We start from the raw sequence: 23951 nt of genomic DNA on the forward strand, positions 1-23951 counted from the left end.
CTGGTTGTGTTCTTGGCATGCAACACAGGCATGTTAGGACCCATGCAGGGTGAGGTTTACCCTGCGGCCCTCTTTGGTACGTTCATCTCTCTCTTTCGCTTGTTTTTCCCTTCTTCCTCTCCCCTTTAACTTGCATCTCTCCCTTTTCTGCTGCTGTGGCCTGGTAGTACACTACAAGACTATTAGAAACTCAATTTCCCATAATGCATTAGTTGTGCTTCTGGCCTTTCACCCTGTGACCTCACTAAATAAAGGTGTGCCTGTGTGCTCCTTCATCGAGAAGGGACTGTCTGCTTCCTGCAAGAATACTACAAGGCACGGCCACTACAAGTTACACCCCCTTAAAAAAAAACAGCAAAATGCTGAAGTATTACACTGTGATTACATTCGTACACTGTGTTTGTTGTGTTTATTTGGAGTCCTGCAGAAACCCTATACCTAACCTTAATCCTACCCACTGTAAAGCCCAAAGTATACTTTGGTTTTGACGCGAACACTTAGCGTTAGCTTACAGTCGTTAGCCCTTCATTTGACTGCTGCCACCTTGTGGACCCTCTAAATAGTGCAAGTAATTCTCATGCTCATTCTGGCGTTCAGAGTATGCGTGGTTAGAAAAATCTGGGTGCATGGGATGTTTTTTGTTTGTTTTCTTCCCACATATGGCTTTATTTGAATATTTTAGCGTGAATATTTTATTTTTTGTATGATTTTTTTATTAAACATTGAACAAATCACATACTGGTACAAAACACCAACAGCCAGGGGGTAGAAACGTCTTAAAATGTGGTTTGTGATTGGAAAATGTACACTTGTGTATATGAAACTTGGCCAGTGCTCGAGCACTCTGCTGATGACAAAATTTGCATCACACGTCCTGTATGCGGATGCTCTGTGTTCGCGTCTCATCGAAGTATACTTTGGGCTTAACCACAACAACAACCACAAAGTTTGTAAAAATTTTAAATATACCGCAATTTAAAAGTTCTTTTGAGTACAACCACACCGCTTTATCACTAGTTGGCGACAGTGAGGAGAAACATGTTGAAGAGGAGAAGAAACTATGCTAGTAGTCTAACCGGTTAGCTTGTGGGCTAACTAGAGAAAAAGAACAGAGAAATGTTTAATTTTACCATTTATATCTTCAGTTTGATAATGTGATATACAACATATAATTAAAAAGTTATTCTTTGTCATATTTACACAGTTAAGACGACATGAATCATACAGCGATTGCATGACGAATGCAAAAGTTCTTTCAGCTAATAGCATCACTTTGTGATCCAAGGGGGGTGTTTCTTGGAGTGGGCGTGTTATGTAGTTGGTGTTCCTTATTGTCTGGCAAGATGCAGACAGATACATTTGCTTTCATCTGTGAGGTTGACCCCTAGATGAAATGTCAGCTTCCTGTCTCCTTTTCTGTTGTAGAGCTTTAATTTTGTTTGCTTTGCAAAATTATTGCCATAGATTTCTGTATTCATAATAAAACTAGTCTTTCCCTAAATATTCTGGTAATTGTATCTCTACCAATGAAAATTTTGTGCACAAAAAAAACAGATCCACACACAACATGCGTGGGTTGTGTGAATGGTCTGTAGATGGATAAAGAGGACGTGGTGGAGTTTTGCGTCCTGTTTGTGCATGAAGTTTTCCATTCTGAACTGGTTGGAGTGAACAAATGAAAATTGTTGGTCTGCTTCCATGTGCCTTGAGAGAGAATGCATGGTTGAAAATGGTCGTCAGTTCCATTTCAAGTCCCCTGATAGAGAATACGAAGCTAATTCCAGTAGTTTAGCTGTTCAGGAGTATGTAAACTGCGAGCTGACTGAAATGAAGCTGAATTGACCACCCAGTGTGAGCATTTGTGTAGATATGGATCAAACAGACATCTAACATATGTCTCTCTGTGTGCCACAGCCGCTTTTGGTCCGCCATCCATGAGCATGCCGACAGGGTTTGGAAACACTGCTGCTTACAATCTTCCCACCAGCTTCAGCGGAAACTTCCAGCAGCCGTTCCCTGGACAGCCCTTTACCCAGCCACACGCATATTCACAACAACCCAACGGTGCGTCTGGTGTAATCATTTATTGCTCTTTTACGATTTATTCTTCTGATGTGCTGTCAGTAATGGCTTTTGTAGAATGTTTCCACACTGATGTTAGCTACAAAGATTTAGCTAACAGTATTTTGTGCCACATATTCTCCTTTTCCAGGAGGTTTTGCTGCATTTGGTCAGGGTAAGGTCACTCCGTTTGGACAGAACATGACGGCACCTGGAGTAACCAACAATCCCTTCGTGGTGAGTAATAGCAGATGCAGCTGGTTGATGAATTACAGTGAACTGTAGTTATAAGGGACTTACATGTATATAGACTGTAAAAACTGTGGTGGTAAACCAATATGGGAGTTTTGCTTTGCTATGTGTAGGGTGTTTCTTCAGCTTCTTCAACTTTTAATTTTTAAAAATTGTCTATTAACAATGTCCAACAGTGTATGAATAACCACCATAAGAGCTTTATGTAGCTTTTGTCCTTTTTTGTTTTGTAAGTCATGACAATTCCCACCACAGTGTCATTTCCATCACATCTCGAATTCTGTATAGTGCAGAATTCCGTGTTGGAAATTACGCTAATGAAAATTAAATTTTTGAAATAAAATTGGCTCTTCCTTTGTATTGCTAAGGCTAATTTTATAGCTAACATTTTATGTATCCTTAATGAAATAACATTTTAACACTTTTTGCATAATTTGAAGAAATTACAGCTTGATTCAAAATGTTCTATTTACAAGTGATATTTACGTAATAATATAAGTGATATTTTTCTCATAAATTATCTCAAGCATTCTCTTCACTAACACTTTTGTTGGCTTGCAAGTACTGTAACTTGAAAAAATTAATTAGGGGCAAATTTGTTTGGTGTGGTTGAAATGGCGGCACAAATATGGGACAGACAGTGGTATTTTTTGAGAAATTTATCAAAATAATCTTGAAAATCTATATTTCGAAAAATCTGTTTTATTTTATTTCACTTTGTTTAGATGATCATAGTTTTAAACATGTAATAATTTGTATTTTTATAAAGGATTTCATGGTTTAATATTGAAAGGGTATAGGTATGGCTCAAGGCTAAAACAGTAAAATATTTACAAAAGACATTTGAAAAGTAGACAAAAGAAATGAAGGCCTGGTATAAAGTTTCCAATTCAATTTTGAGACAATAAAAAATAAAAAAAATCAACCCGTGGGACATGAAATTGGCCGAAGTTGAAGAAACGTACATATGTATATATCAGTCTAATGATAACAAAGTAAACACAAAATTGATTAAAGTAAATGAACATACATTTTTCTTCATAATATTTACTCAAACATATTGTAAAACAAAACATTATCCATTGACAAGGCCTTCATTAGATTAAAATATATATATATATATATATATATATACAGGTGCATCTCAATAAATTAGAATGTCGTGGAAAAGTTCATTTATTTCAGTAATTCAACTCAAATTGTGAAACTCGTGTATTAAATAAATTCAATGCACACAGACTGAAGTAGTTTAAATCTTTGGTTCTTTTAATTGTGATGATTTTGGCTCACATTTAACAAAAACCCACCAATTCACTATCTCAAAAAATTAGAATATTTTGACATGCCAATCAGCTAATCAACTCAAAACACCTGCAAAGGTTTCCTGAGCCTTCAAAATGGTCTCTCAGTTTGGTTCACTAGGCTACACAATCATGGGGAAGACTGCTGATCTGACAGTTGTCCAGAAGACAATCATTGACACCCTTCACAAGGAGGGTAAGCCACAAACATTCATTGCCAAAGAAGCTGGCTGTTCACAGAGTGCTGTATCCAAGCATGTTAACAGAAAGTTGAGTGGAAGGAAAAAGTGTGGAAGAAAAAGATGCACAACCAACCGAGAGAACCGCAGCCTTATGACTGTCCAGCAAAATTGATTCAAGAATTTGGGTGAACTTCACAAGGAATGGACTGAAGCTGGGGTCAAGTCATCAAGAGCCACCACACACAGACATGTCAAGGAATTTGGCTACAGTTGTCGTATTCCTCTTGTTAAGCCACTCCTGATCCACAGACAATGTCAGGGGCTTCTTACCTGGGCTAAGGAGAAGAAGAACTGGACTGTTGCCCAGTGTTCCAAAGTCCTCTTTTCAGATGAGAGCAAGTTTTGTATTTCATTTGGAAACCAAGGTCCTAGAGTCTGGAGGAAGGGTGGAGAAGCTCATAGCCCAAGTTGCTTGAAGTCCAGTGTTAAGTTTCCACAGTCTGTGATGATTTGGGGTGCAATGTCATCTGCTGGTGTTGGTCCATTGTGTTTTTTGAAAACCAAAGTCACTGCACCCGTTTACCAAGAAATTTTGGAGCACTTCATGCTTCCTTCTGCTGACCAGCTTTTTAAAGATGCTGATTTCATTTTCCAGCAGGATTTGGCACCTGCCCACACTGCCAAAAGCACCAAAAGTTGGTTAAATGACCATGGTGTTGGTGTGCTTGACTGGCCAGCAAACTCACCAGACCTGAACCCAATAGAGAATCTATGGGGTATTGTCAAGAGGAAAATGAGAAACAAGAGACCAAAAAATGCAGATGAGCTGAAGGCCACTGTCAAAGAAACCTGGGCTTCCATACCACCTCAGCAGTGCCACAAACTGATCACCTCCATGCCACGCCGAATTGAGGCAGTAATTAAAGCAAAAGGAGCCCCTACCAAGTATTGAGTACATATACAGTAAATGAAAATACTTTCCAGAAGGCCAACAATTCACTAAAAATGTTTTTTTTATTGGTCTTATGATGTATTCTAATTTTTTGAGATAGTGAATTGGTGGGTTTTTGTTAAATGTGAGCCAAAATCATCACAATTAAAAGAACCAAAGACTTAAACTACTTCAGTCTGTGTGCATTGAATTTATTTAATACATGAGTTTCACAATTTGAGTTGAATTGCTGAAATAAATGAACTTTTCCATGACATTCTAATTTATTGAGATGCACCTGTATATATATGGTAAATGGGCATGATTAATGGCCGATACCAATAATCACAAAATGGCCAAATATCAGCCATCAGATTTCTGTTTATTTTACACCTGTTGATTAAATATTCTGTTCAACAGTTTTTATATCCTCTCTAATCTCACAAATGTTTTCTTTTTTTTTAGGCAGGAGCACCATCAGCTCAGTTTCCTGCTGGAGGAACCTCCACAAACCCTTTCTTATAGCGCGCCATTCTCCTCTGCTCCTCCAGGGGGCAGCATGCAAATTGTTTGCACCTCACTGTTTTGTTTCCCTAAGTAGCTTTAAAATTATAATTTCTTTTCTAAGAGCAAAATACTGAAAAAAAAACATATATATGGCAATGTCCATACCAACAGAAAACAAAACATGTTGTAGGAGTGTGCAGAGAGAAGGAGCTTATTTGTTTTCCGTGCTCCTTTGTTGTTCCTGTGAACTGGCCTGGAAATCGTCTGCTTAAAGTGGCAGATAACTAAGTTATTACAAACGTCCCGTTCACATTGATGCTGCAATCTTGTATATAATTATTTCATACAAATTGCAATTGTAGGTCTTTGTGCATATCAGTATTTGTATCTTTAACATGCACACATACACACACATACATATGCTGCATATATGGCGCTGATGTCAGCCATGCTGTGAATAACGTTTTACGTTAAATAAGAATGTTGAATTCCTTTTTGACATCATAATGACACCTTTTTACGCTTTGAAGTTTTTAAAAACAAGGCAAGGAAAGAATATTGTTTTTACCCCCGTTATGACGAGTTTAAAACAAAAGACTTTTGGATGTCAAGCCCTCCTGAACTCTCACCTGGCCAGGTGTTAACACGGGACTCTGATTCAAGACCACTTACGTTACAGAAATTTAAGTTAATGTGTGTGTATATATATAAATAAATTATATATATATACAATATATATTAAAATGAATTTTACCTAAGCAAAGCTATGTTTTTGTTTTTTCTTGTGGTCTTACGTAAATGTCTTAAAGTCGACATGAAACTGCATTCGCAACCCATATTACTTTTGAAATGTGACATTTCTGATTGAAACAAGATATTCAATAAGGAAAAATGAGACGGGGCTTGATTTTAGCTATCAGGAATTGAATGAATCGTGAAAATTGGGTGTTCCGTACCTGAATGGAGCCAGACCAGAATATGGGTTTGGTTATGATTATAAAGACAATAATATAGCATGAATAAGACCAGTAACATGTAATAAGAAAGAAAAATTGATCAATTTTGATTTCATGTTGACTAAAACAGGGCATTCAGTTGTGTGTGTCCTTTTCTATGCGTTCAGAATTTTGTTCCATTTATGATTTCTGTGTCTTTTTCTGCATTACAAGTTCCTTCAAGTACATCTCTCGGTGTTTCCATCACGTGTCTTCTGCGTATTGTAGTATACAAACCCCTCACGAAGAAAACGAGTGCAATAACAGAAAAATATGCACCATAGATGGTAAACTGTAAAACAACAAGGACAACAACAAGAATTGTCTAATTACAAATGCTGTTCCACCATCACTGTCTTAGTTTAGCCAATTGTAAAGAATAGATCACCTCTAAATCAATATTCTGTCATTATGTACTTACATTTTATTCTAAACCCATATAACTTTCTTTGAATGCATACACAGCTCTTTTCCTTATAGTGTACAAATGAAATCATACTCCAAGTTCTAAAGAACATAAAAGTAATCCATATTTGACTACAAAGCTATCACATAGCTTCAAAGAACTTGGAATATAACTCAAGAATTATATGGACTATTTTATGAGACTTTGTTGGTCCTTTTTGGAGTTAGGCCCATTGTATGTTTCACCGTAACGAAAAGAGTAGCGTGAACATACTGCCTTACATCTCCTATGGTGTTCTGATGAATAAAGAAGGTCATTTGGGTTTGGAACCAACTTGAGTTAATGATTTTAATTGTCCTTTAAGGGTCTTAGAAAAGTCTCTTGCTTGTATGTAAGCATCAGGTAACCTCACCTGTGTGACAATATCCAGACCGAGTCCCCTGCTGTCCACCACCACTGAGGTGAGGATTGTCTGGAAGACCAGAGCACAGAAGGTGTTTGCTCCAAACACAAGAGCATAACGCTCCATGTTCAACCCTGCTGCTATCTGGAACCTAGGAAAAAATGTTAAGTCACTTCATTAGGTAACAATTGCAAACCAATTGTCATTTGTTTTAATGAAAGCACAAAGTGTATGTACAAAATGTTCAAAATTAAGTATTTGGAAAATTTCTGGTTGTCAAATGTTAGTGGAACATATTCAGTTGGAATTCAGCTATCAGCATGTCATAGGTGACAGGTCCAAAACCTTATCCATTCGACAAATTAGGCTGAAATAGCAAGTAGTTAGATAAGATAGTGTTCACTTTTGTGAGAGTTTATTATGTAATTCTGCTATTACAGTTTGGAGCAGGAATCGATTATATTTAGCAGAATTCTGTTCCTGATAGCTCGCATCCTTAAAACAGGTTAAAGGCTTACATGGCAATAGTGATGAGCAGCATGTACAGGCTTTTAAAGATGACGTAACCACAGTAGCAGACCCAGATGTTGCCACTGAAGACCATTGCGAAGAGAGCGCCTCCCTCTAGGGCAGACAGAGCACCCAGAGCCATCTCCCCCCAACGGGACCAGTCCGCTGATGAAAAACCAATACCATACGCCGCAGCGGCCCCTGTGATGTGCACAAACATGGTAACAAAAATTGCAACGTGATCTTTGAATGTCAACATTTCCTTCAAAGTTTAAATGAAAGTAATTTCTTTGACGTGCTTGAACTTGAACAGATTTGTGATGGATACACTTGACTTTCTAATTTCCGTAAATAAATTGAGATTGCTATTAGAATATCATTCACTTTGAATACTTGAATACTGTCTATTATGTTTGTCACACCTATGTAGGCATATTTAGTCATTAATATGTGATATATCTTCGATAAACAGCCTTTTAGCCTCAACTAAATTCACAAAAAATAATCTTAAAGGGATAATTCACCCAAAAATGAAAGTTTTCTCATCATTTACTCACCCTCATGCCATCCCAGATGTGTATGACTTTCTGTCTTCTGCTGAACACAAATAAAAATTTGTAGAAGAATATCACCGCTCTGTAGGTTATCACAATGCATGTGAATGGTGACCAGAATTTGAAGGTCCAAAAAGGACATAAAGGCAGCAAAAAATAATCTATAAGACTCCAGTGGTTAAATCCATATATTTTGAAGTGATTTGATAGGTGTGGGTGAGAAACAGATAAATATTTAATTATATTTTTACTGTAAATCTACACTTTAATTTCCACATTCTGGTGTGGAAGTGACTTTCACATTCTGAAAGCCATTTACTGGTTGAGGCTGGTCAAAGGTGGAGATTTATAGTAAAAAATGTCTTGAATATTGATCTGTTTCTCACCCTCACCTATCATATCGCTTCTGAAGACATGGATTTAACCATTTAACATATGGATTTTTTTTTTTAGCTTTTTGGACCTTCAAAGTTCTGGCCACCATTCACTTGTATTGAATTAACCTACAGAGCTGAGATATTCTTCTAAAAATCTTTGTTTGTGTTCTGCAGAAGAAAGAAAGTTATACACATCTGGGATGGCATGAGGGTGAGTAAAGGTGAACGTGCCCTTTAAATGTACCTTGTAGATCTTTTCCCTCTACAAACCAAAAGCTCACCAAACAGGTTTGAGATGGCCTCCACTCCACCGTTGTAGACTGTGAAGTTGCTAGAAGGTTCCACATGTTCCCAGAGTGACTGGACATAGTTCACTGTCTGGTTGTAGCCGCAGGTAGCCAGTGCCCACCACGCTGACCAGTAAAGTAGCGTACGAGAAGAGAAACATTGTAGGAAATCCCTCCACAACCGAAGCAAAACTTCACCACAACCCCCTGAGACAACAAACAACTGCATTCTGTTTACATTTTCTAGATTTAGCTGCTGAATGTAATTTGTGTTGGTTGAGATGCCTATGAGACTAGAAGATTCTTTTGATTCCTTACTTAAGAGTGTTCTTGTAATATGGCAGTGATAGGCCATGTATAATGTGTTGTTACATTGTTTTTGCAGAAAGCACAGGTAATGTTTTGGTGAACATATATTTCAAGTCATGATGGTAGAAATTTTTGAATATTGGAGCTGTTATTATTGTTTAATGGTGCTTGTTGGATTATCACATAACATTTGTGATTATGATTTTGCCAATTAAGCAGTGTTCCTGGATCAATATACCAACAAGTCAGATTTTAAGGTTAGGTTTAAGGCTGGACCAGAACAACAATCTTATCAACAGGGTACAAAACATTTACTGTTTCGCCACACCTGCCAATGTCTAGTGAATTAAGATAATATACCGGCCATAAATATTTCTAACCAACCATATATTTGTCTTTATGACAACCGGATTATTTCGCTGTTTTTCCCTTGCATATTAGTGACAAACTGCTCAGGTCATTACTCGTACCGTTATATTCAAGCTAGTGCCAATGTCTCTGTGAAACTGCACTTGTCACAAAAACCTGAAGACACATTGTGATTTTGTTCGAAGTCTAATCGTTTTGTGGGATTAACGTGAGGAATATTCCACTTATGTTTCACCACATGGAGTTCTGTAGGAAAAAACGTCCCTTTTCCACTGAGGTCAAAATTATTTAGAAAACCTGCAAGTCTCGACAGATGTTTTTTTAATAGATGGTATGTATATATATATATATATATATATATATATATATATATATATATATATATATATATATATATACATATACACTGTATATATACAGCGATCAGCCACAGCATTAAAACCACCTGCCTAATACTGTGTAGGTCCCCCTCGTGCCGCCAAAACAGCGCCATCCCGCATCACAAAATAGCATTCTGAGATGATATTCTTCTCACCACAATTGTACAGAGCGGTTATCTGAGTTACCATTGACTTTGTCAGTCCGAACCAGTCTGGCCATTCTCTGTTGACCTCTCTCATCAACAAGGCATTTCCATCTGCAGAACTGCCCCTCACTGGAAGTTTTTTGTTTTTTGCACCATTCTGAGTAAATTCTAGAGACTGTTGTGTGTGAAAATCTGAGGAGATCAGCAGTTACAGAAATACTCAAACCAGCCCATCTGGCACCAACAATCATCCATGCGATTATCTAATCAGCCAATCGTGCAGCAGCAGTGCAGTGCATACAGTCATGCAGACACAGGTCAGGAGCTTCAGTTAATGTTCACATCAACCATCAGAATGGGGAAAACAATTTATTTCAGTGATTTCGACCGTGGCATGATTGTTGGTGTCATATGGGCTGGTAGTAATTTTTTACTAGATGTAATTCAATTGCTGCTATCATGAATGGAAATTTGCACCAGTAAAAAATTTAATATTGATATTACGTAAAATGAAAACCTAATGAGCAAATTTGAGCATTGCCAACCAAATGAGCCATAACCAAAATGAGCATTAACATAACCAAAATGAGCATTACCAGAAACAAATGTGCATTACCATAACCAAAATGAGCATTTTCACTAGTATTAATTGTATTGCTGATATTAAGAATGTGTATTCTAACTAGTGAAAATACATTTTAGATATCTATAATTCACCTGCTACATGTGATTACATTTCAAAAGGGCTTGCGATACATGGGGCCTAAGATTTTGTAATTAACTGGTAAGTAACTCACCAGTTTTATTTACTTGCCATAGCTCATTTTTACTTGTACTTGGTGAATGTTAATTTTGGACTCTGTTTACCAACCCATTGTTTCCCTCTGAATCTAGAGGTACTTGGTTGTTAGGGTTATAGACAGGGTTAGTCCTATGTTTGTTTGACGGGAAAGTTGTCCTAAGACTAACAAAAGATGTTGATCCAGGAGCATGCCACTTTTCAAAATCACTGTCACCCATCACAATGGTAGGTAGGCGAAACATCTACCCCCAGCAGCCCTACCTGTCTTGGAGCCTTTTCCACTGCTGGTATCACTAGAGCCTTCCAGTTCTTTCTTTTGTTTCCCTGATCCATCCACCTGTACAGCATCTAGATGCTTCTCAGAACTAGATTGGTCATTGCTCTGGACATCTTTCTTAGTAACAATCACTTTCTCTACGGCTATATCCATAGCTTCTGGTTCCAGGGGTTTATCTGATCCAACATGCTCCTCATCTACACCATCAGTTTCTCTACTAGCTTGCTTCCTTTGGTGGAAGAACATACTTGTCTTGGGCATTGGGAGAAGGATTGTGGTGATCCATGCCATGGAGGTGAGAACCATTGTAAAGACAAGAATGTAGTAGTAGGACAGCAGTTCGAAAGACACCAGGACTTGTCCCAGCACTGAACCAACGGTGTAGCCCAGCAGCTGAGCTGTGCGGCAGTACGAGGTGGCTTTCAGGTAGTGCTTCAGCTCCACCATGCTGTAGATGTATGTGAAGTAAGCAACGTCGCACGACGTCACCACTCCGTATGTAAACTGCACGATCTGCATTTCTGGTACGCCCTGTAACCAGAGCAACATCGCTGTGGTGGCAAACAGAGCAGAGCACTGGAACACCATCACAGGTTTGTAACGTAGCCAATCAGTGAGGAGGAAGACAGGTACCAGCACAGCCAGGTAAGAGTACGTCCACACTGGGAATATCTGATTGGTCACCTTGGAGAAGAAACATGGATTAACTAATCTCTCTAGTAAAAATTGTACTATAAAAATAATCAGAAAAACAACTTTAGTTCTTTTGAATAGAAATGAAACTCCCTTAAAATACACTTCACACTCTCACTAGTTTCATTAAATTTTTTCCACTAACAATGTCCAACAGAGCATAAACAAGCATCACAGGAGACTTCTATCATATTTTCTCAACCAAACATTTTTATTTCCACTACATATCAGATTATGTATTGTGTTTGATAGCATTCTGAAATTGAAATGACGGTTGAAATGACTTTTTTCTATTTGAATATGTTAAAAGACTTGGTCTTGCTAAGTCTAATTTCATAGCCAGCATTTTATGTAAAAAAATAAAATAAAAAAATGGCGTGATTAGTTTTATATATATATAAATATAGTATATTCATATTACATATATATACAGTTGTGCTCAAAAGTTTGCATACCCATGGAGAACTGGTAATATCTGTACCATTTTTAAAGAAAACATGAGTGAGCAGACAAAACCCATTTCTTTTATTTCTTATGGGATTCATATTCAACTGTAGGTTATAACAGAATGGCACAATCATAAAACAAAACATGGCAACAAAGAAAAAAATGAAATGACCCCTGTTCAAAAGTCTGCATACCATTAGTTCTTAATACTGTGTATTGCCCCCTTTAGCATCAATGACAGCGTGCAGTCTTTTGTAATAGTTGTCTATGAGGCCCCAAATTCTTGCAGGTGCTATATTTGCCCATTCGTCTTGGCAAAATGCCTCCAGATTATGCAAAGTCTTTGGTCGTCTTGCATGAACCGCACGTTTGAGATCTCCCCAGAGTGGCTCGATGATATTAAGGTCAGGAGACTGTGATGGCCACTCCAGAACCTTCACCTTTTTCTGCTGTAACCACTGGAGGGTCAACTTGGCCCTGTGCTTAGGGTCATTGTCGTGCTGGAAAGTCCAAGAGCATCCCATGTGCAGCTTTCTTGCTGAAGAATGCAAATTGTCTGCCAGTATTTTCTGATAACATACTGCATTCATCTTGCCATCAATTTTCACAAGATTCCCTGTGCCTTTAGAGCTCACACACCCCCAAAACATCAGTGAGCCACCACCATGCTTAACAGTGGGGATGGTATTCTTTTCGCTATAGGCCTTGTTGACCCCTCTCCAAACATAGCACTTATGGTTGTGACCATAAAGCTCCATATTGGTCTCGTCACTCCAAATTACAGTGTGCCAGAAGCTGTGAGGCGTGTCAAGGTGTTGTCGGGCATATTGTAATCGGGGTTTTTGTGGCATTGCCGCAGTAAAGGCTTCTTTCTGGCAACTCGACCATGCAGCTCATATTTGTTCAAGTATCGTCGTACTGTGCTCCTTGAAACAACCACACCGTCTTTTTCCAGAGCAGCCTGTATTTCTCCTGAGGTTACCTGTGGGTTTTTCTTTGTATCCCAAACAATTCTTCTGGCAGTTGTGGCTGAAATCTTTCTTGGTCTACTTGACCTTGGCTTGGTATCAAGAGATCCCTGAATTTTCCACTTCTTAATAAGTGATTGAACAGTACTGACTGGCATTTTCAAGGCTTTGGATATCTTTTTATATCCTTTTCCATCTTTATAAAGTTCCATTACCTTGTAACGCAGGTCATTTGACAGTTCTTTTCTCAGTGCATCCACATGAGAGCTAACAAACTCATTGACTATTTATATACAGACACTAACTGCAATTTAAAAAGCCACAGGAGTGGGAAATTAACCTTTAATTGCCATTTAAACCTGTGTATGTCACCTTGTGTGTCTGTAACGAGGCCAAACATTCAAGGGTATGTAAACTTTTGATCAGGGCCATTTGGGTGATTTCTGTTATCATTATGATTTAAAAAGGAGTGATGATAAATGGCTTCATATGATCACGGTCCTTAAATAAAAGACAGTTTTTTTTTTTTGTTTTTGTTTTTTGCATGATCAGTCATATTTTCAAAATCAATGCCAAAATTTCAACATTTCTGCCAGGGTATGCAAACTTTTGAGCACAACTGTATATATAGTATATATTTAAATAAATCACTTGGTTTCTACAAACAACCTGACTCTACAATGGTTTTTCATTACCTTATAATTTATTTAAAATAGTTTAATAACTTCTAAAAAATTATAATCAACCCTGACCCAACTTTAACCCTAATTGATTATGATGGCTGCATTTATTTATTTAAGTCATACAGTTAGATTCTGACATTTAAAAATGTAATGTTATTAAGCTGTACTGTATATATTGTCACTGTACCTGCTCCATGGTGAGGTTCTTGTCTGGTCCAGTTAGGAATGGGATGAGGAATGGTTCTAAAGGTTTTACTGTGCTGAAGAACCCATAGATGCATAATAATGAAGTGGGGTACTTCCAGTCTCTCATCCAACTCTTAAAAGTCTCCATCTTCACAAAGATGATCCAATATGTGTGTCCTTGTCTTGTATGGAACAACTCAACCAAACACCCCACACAAGACTGAATTTACAAGTGTACAATGCCAGTTAAATTAAAAAGCACTTATTTTCTCTATCTTTGCAAGCACAACGATTTTACCTGTTTAGGTGTACATGATCTGTTCTCATGGAAGTATTGTTAATTTCTTTGAGTTAACCACTCAAAGCGTGAGAGTTTATATCTGCGTCTGCATATGCTGTCAATGAGCAACCAGTTCAAAGTTCTGTTTAGTTCTTTCTGATTACCCCCTTATGTTATTCATCAGATAATGAAATATGACACTAAGCACTCCCTATTTTAACAGGTTAAAGGAGAATTCATAACTTATTAATTCCATAAATCGCTGTATTTATTCATTTGTGCATTCGTTTGTTTACAATTTACAATGGAGAGTTTGACAAACTTTCACCTGGGGGGTATTCCAGAAAGCAAGATTAACCTACCGAGACATAAACCCTGAACTCTAGGTTGGTTAACCCAAACATTGCTGTGTTCGAAATCGCTCACTTGTTCACTCATTTACTATTTACTATATTGTGGATGTCTGTGAGTGCACTATATCAGGCAAGGAGTGAAATATCATTATAATATTAAAATATCAATACTGCGAAAAACGGACAACAAGAATAAAAACATTTGTACAAGCATACATTATTGTATTTATTTTTATTATTTTACCATCTTGACACTCTTCCATCCAAACTCAGCAGCATTTCTGAGCGCCGAGAAGAGATAACATGATACAACTGTAATACAGCACTAAAGTTATTAATAACAACATCCATTTTTAGACGATACATGTGATAACCAAATATTTGAATAATTTCCACTGTGTGCAGTCTTCTGAGATAAAAAAAAATAATAATATCACCTCAAAGTGAATTAGTGAAGAAAGAAATCACATAGCTATATTTTATTATGTTACTTTTAATCAAGTTATGATATATCAAAAAAGTAAAACACTACAGTCAGCATGATATAAAACATTGCAGAAATTAAATTAAGCTGTGAACTGTCATCTCTCGCGCTCTCTCACCCTGCACGTCAGTCCTCCCCGCGCTGGATTATGGGCAAGATCGCGTCATGCGAGTGTACATCCTCTGTGCACTCGAAATCAGATTGCATTGTGGGTAAGAATGAGTGAACAAATGTATGGAACAAGCTGTAGGGAACGAATTCGGACACTAAAATGGCCGACAACCAAAATAGTGCACTATATAATGGATAGGGGGCGATTTCGGACACAGTATTGCCTAGTATTCCGGTTCAGGAACACCTTTGATGAGTTAGTTTAATCAACCTCCTATAGAGAATGTGAAGCTACGTCACGCCGCGTTGCATGCTGGTGCGGCGCCACCATCTTGGGTGGATCGCTCTGCTAGTGTTAATACCGTAATTATATGGAGAAGGGAAAATTTGTATTTTATTTGTTTTCTATTTGTATTTTGTTGTATTTTATTATATTTTTATTTTATTTATGATTAACAGGTATTTGTTTTGCTTATTGTTAGGTAATTTTATAAAAAACATTTATTATGCAATTTGTTTTTGCTTATTAAATGCTTGTTTTTGAAGAAATAAAAATTTTCTCATGTAATTTCAAATCTTTATTATGTTCAATTAATATATAAAAAGTTGTTTCACAGACAACAGAAGCAACGCATGTAAAAACATTTTAGACAAGCATTAAAGAAATCCCTGTGAAATTCACAGGGCTGCAGTGTACTTTTTAAGTAATCATTGTACAACACTTGGACATATGTTTGCCAGAGCACAGCAAACTAACAATTTTGTCTAAAAATGTCACATTCACACCCTCACATGGCAGAATCATACTGATAGGAATAGTTGAAGACAGGGTTTTATATTTGTTGCGTACAACACCGATAATTCTCTCCACATGGATTCTGAGGTGTGCAATGCGTCTCATGTCCTCCACAACCTTTGCTTCCAACTGATGTTGCCCCTTTGTAAATGCTGGTATTTTTACTTCAGCAAGTATGTCAAACCCTAGATCCACTAATACTGGTAGTAGTTTGTCTAGAAAACCACATTTCTCGGTTATTCGTTTGTCACTAATGCGCCCACCCCACCCTTTAATGATGTAAGAAATGACTCCTTGTGGGGTAATGCATATGAGGTATATCAGTGTGTGACTGTGTTTGTAGTTTGAAAATGTTTGTGCCCTTGCCTGGGTAGGGTTGCACCAGCTGTGCATAAGTTCTCACGTAAGTTGGTAACCTAGAGTTAACGAGCGCACACAATGAGTACAAAAAGGCATTGTCAATGGAGCGTCGATTTCACGAGTCGCCATGGAAACAGATGCTAAAAAGAAATGTAAGCCACATTTCAGTGACGCGGAACATAAAGTTTTAATGTCTGCAAAGGAGAATTATTTCATCTAGCGACATGGGCATAGATTCCAGGGGGTATGTGGGTGAGGTAACCCCTCAATAATCAAAACAAGCAAGTACAACCCCCAGGTACAAGGTCACACGTGATTATTCATCTGCATTATAAGATGAAGATCATGCTGTAACAGAGGTGGACAATGATAGGAGTTACATGTCCATTATGTTCTTTTCTTATTTGGTTTGGCATTAAAACTGGATTGTTGTGTATCTGCCTCCAGCAACTTGGTACAGAATGAAATGATGTTGTATTAATTGAAGATCATGTGTCTGATTATACATTATAGATGTTCATGATCTCAGCATTAGGGAAAAGTAACTAATCTATTCCTTGTTGAAGAGGAAGCTGTAAAAGGTCCATATTGAAAGGCAGAATAATAAATGTAATTTAGAGAAGGACCAGTACAGCTTCTGATGGAGTAAAGGAGGCTGAGCATCAGAGAGATACACTTTTTCATTGAATCACTTGACCACCAGCTAAAGGAGGGTACTGTCGGTGACTCTAAATGGCAGCATGTCTCATTTGTGTTCTCAGATAATAGAGCACAATGAACAAGTCTGGAAATGTGTGCATTTAAATGTACAGTACATGAATTAAAGTGATAAGAAATCTCTAACCTCTGTGCTATATCTGTGGTCCATGAAATGATCACATATTATCTAGTTAGTGAAGAAGAATAACGCGTGATTAATTGCTTAAGCTTTTATTTGGCAGATACTACCTGCATACTGATGCTATGGAATGTCATTTTATAAATAACATTAATATTCATTGACTGAAGGAATTGTAAATAGAATGTGGGTGCTATAATAATTTTATTCTATGAAATTGATAGAATACAATTTATTTATTAGAAGGGCTAACTATAAATATATAAAGCCCTTTCTTTACAGTGAAGAGTGTGGAGGCCTTTCCAATGTGTTCTATGTTAAAAATTATTACGGTATTAAAAACTTCCCATTAAAAGTTAAAGCACAATGTACACAATCTGTTCACTTTTGAAAGCAAATCTGCGTTGTGAGACTGGAAATGCCGGAGTAAAGAAGATTTGTGAGGCAAAGATTGCAGTTTACTGTAATATTGCTTTAAAAGTATAATATTGTGCGTAATCTGAACTTCCACGTCCACTGTGTCGCTATCAGAAGGGTACACATGCACTGACAACCTCTGAAACTTACTGACTGTTACCTGTAATAAACCGCTCTAGGGAGGTTATTTCCAGTCATGCCTGTGCAGCTCGTATATACTTGAATGGAGAAAGACCAAAATCTCAAAAATGGTTGGTCAAGATTACGATCAAAGAACATATTTCAAATCAGCAATACAATCTGATAATACTGGTATCATAAATTGTGATTCTTCACATATTACGCTAATAAAAAACGCAATTTTCCCTACTTGTTAGCTATTGCGCATGCGCATTATATAGTTGATTGACATTTGATGTCTGTATCCAAAAGGTGATTGGCTCTTTTAACTGTAAGGCGGGACTTCCTTTCTACATTGACCGTTGGGCGCTCAGAGCTCTCTGGTTGAGCGTTCCAATTTCTCCTATTCATTTTACTAGAAGTGCCCGTCTCTGCTCAATGATCTCTGAATAAACTAACTCTGTTCAGAGAGTAAATTGCTATGGCTACTAACATACCCTGAAAGTTACCTTAGTTTTTGGAACCGAAAGTTGAGGCTATCCACTTTGAGTACATTTACCCGGGTACGTCGCTTAACCTGCTTTCTGGAATACCCCCCGCCCCCAGTGCATACGTCACTCACATCCGTACACAAACGGACTTTTATTTTGAATTATCACATTTTTGTAGTTGCTTTGGATTTTTATTGTGACGTCCTCTGTTTTTCTTACTAATTTCTGTTTTGAGCTGGTTTCTCGTGACACTTCCTATGACACTGGGATTGTGGAAATAAACACATGCAGGTTTGAAAAATCGAGATTTTCGCTTTATGAATAATAAAATTGTGCAGAATTAATGCCTAATGGTTAATGTGCAAAATTATGCATCACAACAGTATCCTCATCATTTTACATCTGGAACATAATTGTTTTTATAGCAAAACGTAATTATTTATTGTTTTCAGTGACAAAATAGTACCATGGTAATACCATGACACATGTTTTTTGGACATGCACACTTGCGGTACCATGGTTGGACATGTACCATGGTATTAACATGTTTTTGGACATGTACCATGGTAGTACCATGTTTTTGGACATGTACCGTGTTAGTACCATGGCATTCTTTGAATTACCATGTAAATACTATGGTACATGAACATAGTAATCATTCAGTATCATGATATGTAATAAAAGTACAATGGTATTACCATCACTGTACAGTGTATCACCGCTTTACTTTCTGTAACAGCTTTTAATGAGCTGATGCAATTTAATCTTTTAAGGTGTGCGATCATGGCAAGCAACAAGTTCCAGATCGTAGTACAGGGCGAAGCATCTGAAACAGACTCTGATGATGAAGTATACATCACCTCTGCCCCACCTGTGCAATCGTCATCATCATCATCAGGGAGGAAGGTGGCAGGAGAGGCATCAGAGACAGACAGTGAGGATGAGGAGGAGAGAGCTCGCAGACTGGCCTCTGAAAACCAACAACAGATGCTCCGTAAAGATTTACCGCCCCTCGTCCTGATCAGAAACACACCTGTGTTTGTATCTAGACAGGAGGACCGATCATCCCTGTCCAGACCCTGTCCCGATTCAGGCCGGTTTATCATGTTACTCCAGCAGAAACTGCAGGAGAGCAATGCACAGCTGTGTGCAGATGTCAATCAAAGCCTGAGACAGGTGTATCAGAATTCTGCCAGAGATGTAAGACAGGCCACCACAAATCTGAACAACTCTCAAACCGGCATCATCAACGCGTCCCATAGCATTAGACTCATACTGGACAATCTCAAGTCAGTGTCAGAGAAAATCGAAATCATTACGAGCTGTCATTTATTGCCAGACATCACTATGCCAAACCCTGTGTCTGGACAATCATAATGCACATTATCAGATGTCTAAAAGCAATCTGGGACAGCTATGCATGCACTGTAGTGTTCATTTTAAATCTGAGGTTTCCAAATGTTTTCGTTTGTAATATTATTGCAAATGGGTCTGCTGTAGGACTATTTAATGTCCTATATAAGTGAAAACTGGGATGTGACATTTCATGATTTTCATTTTATACTAAATTAAGTGTTGAATGTGTCAGTAGTCTTAGACTAGCATGTTTGACATCAAGTCACAGCTTCAGTGTGGCTCTCAACTTAAGTTTGTAATTTTGGTGTAATTAGAGTTGCTCAATGCACACCAATAATGACTGCAATAATAAATTATTTACAAGAACTGTAAAGTTTCCATGTAAATTATGTAATAATCAGTTGTAGAGCTAATTTACAACATTACCAACAAGGTTAGTCAAATCAACCAATATTTGGGTTTGTTAATACTTTTTCTGAAGAAATATAAACATAAATGATGATAAAAGCCAAACTGTTAAAAGCCATGGATCAGTGTTATCCATTATTTTGTAGAGGGGGTCAAAAGGACAATTACCACCTATGATTTTGGAGCAAAACTACAGGTAAAAAATAAAATTACCTTAAATAATAATAATAATAAATAAAAACCTTACACAAAGAAAAGATTTGTTCTGAACCAGAATCTAAAAGGAAATTAAGATATCTTTAATTATTCTGTTAGTTTGTAGTTATATGTATAAACTTTGGGAAAACGGCAAAAAGTATTTTCCCCATTTTTGGACACCATTGGCATATAACGCAACAAGAATGGCTGATTTTGATAAAATGAAAATAATAATAATAATAATAATAATAAAAACCTGCCTATATCTGTGTAAAAATTTAATAATGATGCTGCAACTTTTCTATAGTTATTTAGAAAAAAAAGCGAAAACTAATTTTGACCCCCTTCTACAAAATAACAGATTAATCAGTAATTATTGATCCATTAAATTTTATATTTGTTTTGTGCCAATAACAACTTTTTGAGCAAGGGACCTCTGGTTGAGTTTACATGGAATGACCCAATACACTCACTTTTAACCCTTGAAAGGTATCATCCAGCCGACTACAATTCAATTAGAACATAAAACTGTAATGCTATCAGTGCCTGGGTAATGACAGATTCATTTTTGTAGATGAAGCCACAACATTATGATGTCATAGATGTAATTTCACAGTCAGCCAGATATATAATTAAGTAATAATGCTTGTTATTTTTCAATGAAAAATAATGAAGCAACCAGGAGAAAAATAAACAGCAATCGGAGATTTATGTTTAGAAATTTTATTGAAATATACAGTTCTGTTTTAGGGCCACTGGACTTGAATTCCAGCACTGACAGCATAATTGTGTGCCAGCGTAGACATACACCGATCAGCCACAACATTAAAACCACCTGCCTAATATTGTGTAGGTTCCCCTTGTTCTGCCAAAACAGCGCCAACCCGCATCTCAGAATAGCATTCTGAGATGATATTCTTCTCACCACAATTGTACAGAACGGTTATCTGAGTTACCGTAGACTTTGTCAGTTCCAACCAGTCTGGCCATTCTCTGTTGACCTCTCTCATCAATAAGGCATTTCCATCTGCAGAACTGCCCCTCACTGGATGTTTTTTTGTTTTTGGCACCATTCGGAGTAAATTCTAGAGACTGTTGTGCGTGAAAATCCCAGGAGATCAGCAGTTACAGAAATACTCAAACCAGCCCATCTGGCACCAACAATCATGCCACGCTCCATATCACTGAGATCATATTCCCCTCCCTCCCCCCATTCTGGTGGTTGATGTGAACATAGCTCCTGACCCGTATCTGCATGAATTATGCACTGCACTGCTGCCACACAATTGGCTGATTAGATAATCGCATGGATAATTGTTGGTGCCAGATGGGCTGGTTTGAGTATTTCTGTAACTGCTGATCTCCAGAGATTTTCATGCACATCAGTCTCTAGAATTTACTCAGAATGGTGCAAAAACAAAAAACATCCAGTGAGGGGCAGTTCTGTGGATGGAAACACCTTGTTGATGAGAGAGGTCAACAGAGAATGGCCAGACTGTTTCAAACTGACAAAGTCTACGGTAACTCAGATAACTGCTCTGTACAACTGTGGAGAGAAGAATATCATCTCAGAATGCAATTTTGAGATGCGGGTTGGCACTGTTTTGGCGGCATGAGGGGGACCTACACAATATCAGGCAGGTGGTTTTAATGTGGCTGATCGCTGTATATACAAATTTATGAGTAGAGAACATGAAAGCTTCATAGCACCACTGTGATAAGGATAACTATCACAAAAAGGAAATACAACAGTTGCAAACATTTACCAATTTTTCAAAGAACATTTTTGCATGGGAAAATAATACAATCTGTTACATACAAATTATAACACTTGCAACTAAATTTGAAAGGCACTTCAACGGCAATTTTACCTGCTCCAGTGATACAGGTATTCAGATTGGTTCACATAATCAATCTGGCTTTCAAAACATGCATAAGGCACTGTCAAAAACATTGGACCAAGCAACACTTTGTCTCCTTCCATAAAGCTTATCTTTTCACTGTTATTTTCACATATTTTCAGACACAATCTCAATAGATTTTTTTAAGGACACTGATGTTGCACCTTGATTGAGCAAATATGTAATAATGATTCACAAAGCGATATAAATAAGCCTTTGATAAATGTTTTGATGGGACAGTAATAAATCACATCAATAGTATCAAAAGTAGTTACTTTTCACACGCTCCCTACAGTCAGACATATAACATTCACATACAAACCCTCCTGTGCTTTTGTGCGCAGTTATCTTTCACAGAAGCAAACAACCACAAAAAGATGCTTAAAAGATGTGCAAATACTTTGTCCTACGCATACAAATGTTTGGGATGTGACATGCTACATGTTGAATCTCGCACACATACACTCGCACAAAAATAAAGTCACAAAATGTAATTAGTACAGCTATTTAGAGATTGAAAGTGGCAGGGTTTAGTGCCAGATCAACATATAAACTAAAACAAATGTTGCTATCTAAAGTATAACACTGAGAATGAAAGGAGATAGTAAAGGACTGATAGTACAGTATTAATGCTACAAAAGCTTAGTTTTCAGGTAAACAACTAAACCAAAACAAGTTGACCTGGGAGAAAAAAGGTAGAAAAAAATACCAAACAAAATGTATGGTGTACATAACTAAATAATTGATTCAATACGAAAAAGGTAATTTAAAGAATTTAAAAAGGCACAAAGATTAACAAAAGAAAGGAAAAGACTCTCATCTAAAGCAGTTTACTTCGGGAGTATCACATTCTGTTGTTGTCATTTAAGATGATATTACAAAAGGAAAATAGTATTCTGTTACAAAATACAGTTCTTCTTAGATGTGCAAAAAAGAAAAAAAATTACTACTTCTTGTTAAAGGTTATGTACTCGGTGCTCCAGTATTTCAGCTTATAGTATATGTGAGATTTCAATGAGAAAATATTGCACGTTAAAATGTCATTTGCCTAGTCATGATGTCGTGTGATGTTGAGATGATGTCATAAATTATTTCGTCCAGTTAATCAGGTCAAATAATAAATCAAGTCAGATGATTTGGGTTGTCTTAATCAGTCAAGAAAGAATTTGCCTGACCATAAATGACCGTCCCAAAATATATTTTAGTCCAACAAAAATAATTGAATGAATGGATTTGAATGGATTATTGATTTAAATGAATCCATGCGGTCCAATTCGACATTTATATGTCCCTGGATACGTTCTTTGACGTCTGGGATTATACCAGAATGGTTTGTGTTCATTCACATAACTTCTGTTGTGAGGTTACTGATCTGAACATCCCAAGAAATACTACAGATAATCTTTGAAGTGACAAAAGATTAAGAGCTAGGCAATAACTTGAACGAAACTATATACAAAACCAATTGCTGTTGACATGTGCTCATACTGGTCATAAGTCTGGTTGTTATATAATTATATAATAACTGTACGTATTGAAAAGTCTGATTGTCTGATCGGTCACGACAAATGGCAGATATGGGCTGATTCATTATAGAAAAAATCGAACTGGTTAAATATAGGCGTCACAATGAGAGCAGTCCAACTGGGTGAAGTCTGATTGGTCAGGTCATGTAATGTGTGATGGCTCTCAAAGCATAGAGCAATTCTGCCTGCATGCGAGCCTCCATTAGAAGCAAATTCACATGAACCTTAAGGAAAGAAAAAGAGTTGAGAAAATTAGCATATTAAGTATAAAACTAATTTTGTGTTC

At 37.2% G+C, this 23951-nt stretch overlaps 4 protein-coding genes across 11 annotated transcripts in view; 2 read left to right on the forward strand and 2 right to left on the reverse strand.

Moving 5' to 3' along the window:
- The window catches only part of LOC127430173 (arf-GAP domain and FG repeat-containing protein 1-like), a 43431-nt gene extending 37442 nt beyond the window's left edge, over positions 1 to 5989 (forward strand). For 3 of the 6 annotated variants that reach the window (XM_051679733.1, XM_051679736.1, XM_051679739.1), the window contains 4 exons: positions 29 to 76; positions 1915 to 2064; positions 2213 to 2298; positions 5193 to 5989. In XM_051679733.1, the coding sequence (XP_051535693.1) occupies positions 29 to 76; positions 1915 to 2064; positions 2213 to 2298; positions 5193 to 5252 (344 nt within the window). In that variant the 3' untranslated portion in view covers positions 5253 to 5989. The remainder of the gene's footprint in view (positions 1 to 28; positions 77 to 1914; positions 2065 to 2212; positions 2299 to 5192) is intronic. The other 3 variants (XM_051679738.1, XM_051679734.1, XM_051679737.1) reach the window with 3 other exon arrangements.
- A 156-nt stretch (positions 5990 to 6145) lies between these two features.
- On the reverse strand, positions 6146 to 14396 carry LOC127430174 (thiamine transporter 2-like). The gene is made up of 6 exons (XM_051679740.1): positions 14028 to 14396; positions 11019 to 11733; positions 8761 to 8973; positions 7557 to 7749; positions 7048 to 7189; positions 6146 to 6521 (listed from the first exon to the last, which is right to left on the reverse strand). Exons 1-6 carry the CDS (start codon positions 14172 to 14174, stop codon positions 6354 to 6356), a joined length of 1578 nt encoding a protein of 525 aa, XP_051535700.1. The 5' UTR covers positions 14175 to 14396; the 3' UTR covers positions 6146 to 6353.
- A 4026-nt stretch (positions 14397 to 18422) lies between these two features.
- Positions 18423 to 20028, forward strand: LOC127430186 (biogenesis of lysosome-related organelles complex 1 subunit 3-like). Its single transcript, XM_051679762.1, has 2 exons — positions 18423 to 18567; positions 19050 to 20028. The coding sequence occupies exon 2, from the start codon at positions 19060 to 19062 to the stop codon at positions 19651 to 19653; it is 594 nt and encodes a 197-aa protein (XP_051535722.1). The 5' UTR covers positions 18423 to 18567; positions 19050 to 19059; the 3' UTR covers positions 19654 to 20028.
- A 1807-nt stretch (positions 20029 to 21835) lies between these two features.
- LOC127430175 (sestrin-3-like) overlaps positions 21836 to 23951 on the reverse strand; it is a 28834-nt gene continuing 26718 nt past the window's right edge. For all 3 annotated transcript variants that reach the window (XM_051679741.1, XM_051679742.1, XM_051679743.1), the window contains one exon: positions 21836 to 23889. In XM_051679741.1, coding sequence (XP_051535701.1) covers positions 23803 to 23889 — 87 coding nt within the window. In that variant the 3' untranslated portion in view covers positions 21836 to 23802. The remainder of the gene's footprint in view (positions 23890 to 23951) is intronic.

Source organism: Myxocyprinus asiaticus, chromosome 39 (assembly GCF_019703515.2).
Source record: "Myxocyprinus asiaticus isolate MX2 ecotype Aquarium Trade chromosome 39, UBuf_Myxa_2, whole genome shotgun sequence".
Lineage (NCBI taxonomy): Eukaryota > Metazoa > Chordata > Actinopteri > Cypriniformes > Catostomidae > Myxocyprinus > Myxocyprinus asiaticus.